Source organism: Photinus pyralis, unplaced genomic scaffold (genome assembly GCF_008802855.1).
Source record: "Photinus pyralis isolate 1611_PpyrPB1 unplaced genomic scaffold, Ppyr1.3 Ppyr1.4_LG7, whole genome shotgun sequence".
Taxonomy (NCBI): Eukaryota; Metazoa; Arthropoda; class Insecta; order Coleoptera; family Lampyridae; genus Photinus; species Photinus pyralis.
Genome location: NW_022170738.1, coordinates 31,452,002 through 31,458,533, shown reverse-complemented (window position 1 = coordinate 31,458,533; position 6,532 = coordinate 31,452,002). Strand labels below are relative to the sequence as shown.

Sequence of the window (6,532 nt, the reverse complement as noted above, 5' to 3'; positions counted from 1 at the left end):
GGTAGCTGGACAGGTGTTTTGCGGGTAATGTAGTTAACCGCACACCATTTCACATTGCATTATTTATTTGGCGCCAAACTGGAGCAACAGCAATATACCTACAGGGTGTACTATTTAAATTTCAAAATTTAGGATCACTTTCGGTTCTCCAGAAATTGTTGCATCAAAATCACTGAAATGCCCGTGCGTGGTGTCTTACCTTTGGTACTCTAATATACCTTCATTTAAGCTGATTTATAGTACCTATAATACTTGAATGTATGTCGAAGTTTTCTAAAGGCTGCTTATAGAAGGAGGAAGTAGGAAAAAAAATTAAACTAAACGAATGTAGAAATAGTTTAATAAAGCTAACCCTTTTTCACTTTCAATAACACTATACTTAATAATAGGAATATTAAGGTCCAAACGGCAATAGATATAAATCCCATGTACACAACTGGTGACGTTATTCCCCAACCTCGCTGCAAAATGCTTCGAAAACTTTCGGTCGCTTTTGTTAGGGGCAACAAAAAGGAACATAGTTGCAGGAGGTAGTGCATACCTTCAATTGGCCACGCAATTCCAGATAACATCACCAAAGGGAAAAAACTGCCCAGTGCAACATACGTGGCCATCCGTTCGGAATCAACTCCACACGATATTGCGAAACCTAAAATTTGATCTTGGTACCTTTAGGGACGACCAACATGGAACTTACCGAAGCACATCCCACAAAATCCAGTCAGAATGGAGAGTAAAGCTACTAAAACTACGGATCCATTCAGGGTAAGTTCAAATATCACAAAGGACCACACCAGAACGATTGTCAGCTGTACCATCATCATCACGAACTGCCAAATGATGTGGGTAATCAGGAGCTCTACGGGAGTTACCCCGCTCACCATAGCTCTTTCAATACTGCCCTGATTTCTTTGAATGATCATTGCACCGGCCGTCAGCGCAACGGACAAAAAGAAGATGGTCCTACAATTGGGACGTGTGTAGTCGTCGTAACCAAAAAAATGTGTTACTCACGTCAGGATCATTCCTGGATTCATGAAATCAGTAAAATTGGGATAACTGACGCCGTAGATCGGCTTTTTCCATTGAAACGGTATTGCAACCGCGCGCGGACTGAGGTCGCACGATTCCAAATACCCACCGATGAAATCCTGGAAGCTCTCGTACATGTATATCTTGAGGAATGTGGCGATGTCTTTGCTGGTGGTGTCGCGTAGCACATCGATCTCGCTTGCTGCGATATCCCACGGTTCTGCGTCGCGCCATTCTGCGATGCGTGCTTGCAGTGCCGTGGTGTAGTTGGACTTGATTACTATGGAAGCGTACGTTTTGCCTTTGAGTACCGAATTGGTCGCCTCGTAGTCGCTTTCGTAGTAAACCTGTAACAAACCAAAGATTCAAACGTGAAGGATGAGAATTTTCACACACAAGCCCTTCATCAGGATCGTGCTACTTACGAATTTTACATCCTTTTTCCCCAAGTAGCTAAGGTAACTGCAACTGAGCGTCGTGCTATTACACTCCAACGTGGAATCGCAATTCACATTATTCCCCGTTTCGTAATTGACAATCGCCACCGTCAGGCCTCTCGGATCGCGTCCTATCGCCGTACAAAACAACGACATTTGCACGAGCGGTAACATAAACACGAAAAGGACGACAGGGAAATTTCGTAACATCCACAGCCCGTTGATCCACAGCATCGTCCTTATATGATTCCTATCTATCGACGGGAGCAGTTGCAACTTGTTGAAGGTAGACTTTTCCACATATTGGAGATCGATCGGCGCGCTAGCGTAGTGTCCCTTAGATCTGCATGTGAGGGTGTCCCCGAAGCCCTTCGGCGCTTCACCATTTGGCATATCTTCTATGTCGGCCGATTCGTTCACGATACCATTTCCGTTTTGCTTCGTCAAATTTTGCTTGACGCTCAATCGCAGAAACACCTCCTCCAAGCTATCGGTTCCGAACCGTGCCAAAAGGTCCGTCGGTGACTCTTCTGCTAGGAAATATCCCCCTCGCATTAAACCAATCTGCAAAGGAATATTACATAAATTACTGACTCGCAATAATAATTTCAGGTAATGACAAAACGATAGTGCAATACCTGACTTTCCATTCTTCACAAGTTTACACAAAGAGGTTTATAATGACGACGATTAAGAAACTATGATTGAATAGAAGATATGATTCAAAAGAATTAGTAAAAGTTAATGGCGTCCATCACGCTTGAAAAACTAACGAAAGAGTCAACGTAATTGCAAAGGTTGAACATGGAAAAATAGAAGGTATGTACACTGCAGTTATTTTATTTACTGCAAACAATAAACATTCGAATAGAAGGTACCTATCAATAATGGGAAAAAATTTTACAATTCACATAAAAAGGTCGAGAGTCTCTTTTAATCTATCAGTTCAGAGTTCCTCATACAAACTTCTGTTTTGAAGTAAAATGAGATTGATACCGAAAACCATAAAATGAGGTATTCAGCTTCAAATGGTATTTTCTATGTTTTTTTTCCTATCGAATGATTTTTACTCGTGCAGGGGCGGGAAAGAATAATCCTACTGCAGAGACTCTCCATGTCGTAAGACGCGACCAATCAACGATGGTTCGACCAACAACAGATGTTATAAGGTATAGGGAAATTTTAAGGCATACTGGGCGAAGAGACCATTCTTAGGTTGGAAATAAGAACTTTCGTGTTTTTAATTTTTCTAAAGTTTATCTTAGTAAAGGCTAGTTCATTCAACTTTCACGACTTATCCAAATGAGGAAGGTTTCCTTAAAGGTTGCCATTCCCTCTTCGTTAAAATCGCGCTTATGTCTTTGTCAGTTAAAGGCACCGTGCAAGGCTAAACCAATTTTCTTTCCGATTTCGTTGGTTCTGTTTCAGATGTGGGGCTCGGCATATGCACTTTGATTGGCAGCAGGATTTACCTATTTGGCAATCATTACTTTTGTCAGTGACTGTACATCCGCGAGTTATGAACCGAATTGCATGAAATTCAAAATGAGCATAGCTTTAGTCATATAGTATGCAATGCCAAACTATATAACTATACCCGGAACCTCATTTGCTAATACTTTTCCGATCGAAACTAAATTTCGCATTTCTCGTTTTGTACTAAATTGGACTCTTACGTGTAGTAATCCTCGATTGCGGGGGTTGTAATTTTTGTAGTACTTACATCAAATATTTATATTTCGTTATTCGATTAAGTATGTATAAATGATCCATTAGCAACCCTTCAATGGCTCTTTAAAGTCAAAGTTCCTTTTGGTTTTAAAATTATGAATTTTATTAGAATTCGGACTCTTACGTGTAGTAATCCTCGATTGCGGGGGGTTGTAATTTTTGTAGTACGTCAAATATTGCGCCTACTCAGTATTCGAGTTAGATTTGATTACTCCTCTAAAATAATTAAAATGTGCCCTTGTGGCGACCAGGTAGTCCGCTACCGATGATCCTTGTTTCTAGGACGACGAGATAACAAGGGATAAAAAAATCGTTGAGAAATGAGAGTTGTCAATGTTATTAAAAAAATAAAAGTTGATTAGAAATTTTAAATCGTTATTTAGTGTTGGGAGTGTTAAATATAAGAATTCCCACATTGGTGACCCCGACGTTTGATTAACATTACTACATCACTGTAAATTTTACGATTTGTTACATGGAATTGAGAAGTGGTAATATAATCTCTCCCTCCTCCGTTCCTATTGTGCGAACAAATTTGATGGAATCCTTTAGAAGTGTGGAATACGACAACACCGACGTCACAATACCCGAAAACGACGTTACACACGATAATGAGGCAATGCTGACAACTATGCCAGTGATTACTGAAACGATTCAACAATCGACATCACCGACTGCCGATATCAACGTCCAATTGGAGCAAATGCAACAAGCTATGCAGGATTTGGAAACACGCTTCGAACTGGCTTTGCGTATTAGAGAAAGAACCATCGACAATCTACAAAATCGTCTGCGTCAATTCAAGAGTTGCGAAACAGATTTAGTTCATGAAAAAGATGCAGAGATTGAAAATTCAGTTGGCACTACACGACAGGACGTCGATAATTCTGTCTCATTTCCAAAGTTAATTCCTCAGATGACGACGAATACCTCACTAGCTTCGTCAGCGTTAACAGAACTGGCGAATACGGCGTTTTCCGCACGACAACAGGCACCAAATTCATCGAAAGAGGAAACGCAAATTAGTTACATAGAATCGATAAGTAAGCGACCACGAATTCAGCCAATCTGGACCTCCAACCCAGCATTATGGCTTTAAACTGTTGAAGCGGAATTTCGTATATGCGGTGTTGTAGATGACGAGCAAAAATATTATAGCGTGCTTTCGGCACTCAACGAGCAAGTCATCATCCGAATTCCGCACGTCATTGAAAACCCACCGAATGAAAAGAAGTGGCCATCATTGAAAGCCGCCCTTTTGAAAGAATTCACTGATAGCCCACTGGAAAAATACGAACAAGTGTTGAGGGGTCTATCCCTAGGAGACGAGAAGCCTAGTTGGCTCTGGAGTCGTATGAAACAATTAGCACCTAGCTTCCCGGAAGATTTTGCAAAAAAACTATGGCTTGAACGCCTTCCCGAGCAGCTGCGAATTCCTTTGTTGGCTTTCGAGGATGGAAAATCAATCAACGAGCTAGTTAACGGAGCAGATAAAATTATGGAAGGCACACGACATTACGGAGCTGCAGACCATAAGCCACGCATCAGTGCTATTGGAGGAAAATCAGAACCTGGACGCTCCCGCTCGCGATCAGCAGACCGTTCCCTCAGTACACGCTTAGGACGCTCCCGCTCACGATCAGCAGACCGTTCCCTCAGTACACGCTTAGACCAACAAGCCAACAAAATTGATAAACTGTTTGACATGATCGAAAGGTTAGTGACAAGTGGTGGTCGTAACACCGATCAAGGCCGAAGTGGATACTATCAAAAACGTAGAGAGTCTCGGACACGAAGCCGTGACGCGACTCCAGTGAGTCCTCGAAACGGTGAGTCAAATAATTATGACGGCTATTGCTTTTATCATTGGAGATTCGGCGATCTGGCGAAAAACGGCCGCGAAAACTGCACTTATCCAAAAGTTACAAAAAACGAGTAGTGGGGGTGCAGGAAACTACACCCCCAACCATCACCTGCTTTTCATCGAAACGTCTGTTCGTTTACGACCCACAAACACACAAGTCGTTTCTTGTGGACACTGGGGCGGATTTGTCACTGTTTCCTTCATCGAACGGTGATCCGACTAGCCAATCTGGGCAATTACTTGCAGTTAACAACACAATAATTGGGACATACGGCACTCGAGATTTGACGATCTCGCTTGGATTTGACCGTACATTCACCTGGCGTTTTACTATTGCCAACACATCCACACCAATCCTTGGCGCCGATTTCCTCGACAATTTTAAACTCGACGTCAGTATTTCGGAAGGCAAAATTACTGATCGAGTAACAGGTGCCTGCGTTTGTAGAACTGGAAAGGATCAAACGAGAATCGGCTTATCATCACTGCATTTAGAACATCCGTTCGCTACCATCGTAGACGAATTCATCGAACTTACCGAACCAAAGAAGTTTGACGACTCGATCAAGCCTCCAATGGTTATCCATCATATCGAAACCACGGGCCCGCCTATCAGCTGCAAGCCGCGTCGATTGAGTGGCGAGAAATTAGATGCTGCGAAAAAAGAATTTGCATCTATGGTTAAACGGGGCATTTGTCGCCCGTCTAATTCACCGTGGGCCTCACCATTACATCTCGTACGAAAAAAGGATGGTAATTGGCGACCCTGTGGTGATTACCGCAGGTTGAACGCGGCAACGATTCCAGATGCGTATCCTATTCCCCATCTTCACGACGTGCAATGGATGCTTCGCGGAAAAAAACATTTTACGACGTTGGATCTGGAGCGTGCTTACAATCAAATACCTATAAACCCTGAGGATATTCCAAAAACCGCAATCGTAACCCCATTTGGGTTATATGAATTCCCAGTTATGACATTTGGGTTACGCAATGCAAGCCAGACGTTCCAACGTATGATAAATGGACTGTTGGCGGATTTCAATTTTTCGTTTGCTTATATTGATGATATCTTAGTGGCGTCGTCATCGTTCGAAGAGCATCTCGAACATTTGCGATTGGTGTTAACGCGTCTCCAATCGGCAGGGTTGAGGATTAATCTGGCGAAGTGCCGTTTTGGACAATCATCTGTTCAATTTTTGGGCCACATCGTCACCGGTAGTGGAATCAAACCCCTTCCGGATAAGGTCCAAGCGATCAACAATATCCCATTGCCCACTGTTGTGAAGGAACTCCGCCGTTTTCTTGGAGCAATCAACTTCTACAGGCGTTTTATTCCTGGTGCAGCTCACTGCCAAGAAGCGCTTAACAACCTCATCGTTGGCAACGTAAAAAATGATAAAACAAAAATTCTTTGGACGCAACTCACCCGTGCGGCGTTCGAAGAGTCGAAAAGACTCCTCGCCGA

The 6,532-nt window shown here is 42.7% G+C and overlaps 1 protein-coding gene across 1 annotated transcript; it reads right to left on the bottom strand.

The window, feature by feature from the left end:
* Positions 1 to 325: 325 nt before the first annotated feature.
* Positions 326 to 3,115, bottom strand: LOC116176174 (ABC transporter G family member 20-like). Its single transcript, XM_031494651.1, has 5 exons — positions 3,089 to 3,115; positions 1,458 to 2,120; positions 1,015 to 1,379; positions 698 to 963; positions 326 to 649 (listed from the first exon to the last, which is right to left on the bottom strand). Exons 1-5 carry the CDS (start codon positions 3,113 to 3,115, stop codon positions 348 to 350), a joined length of 1,623 nt encoding a protein of 540 aa, XP_031350511.1. The 3' UTR covers positions 326 to 347.
* Between the last annotated feature and the right edge of the window lie 3,417 nt (positions 3,116 to 6,532).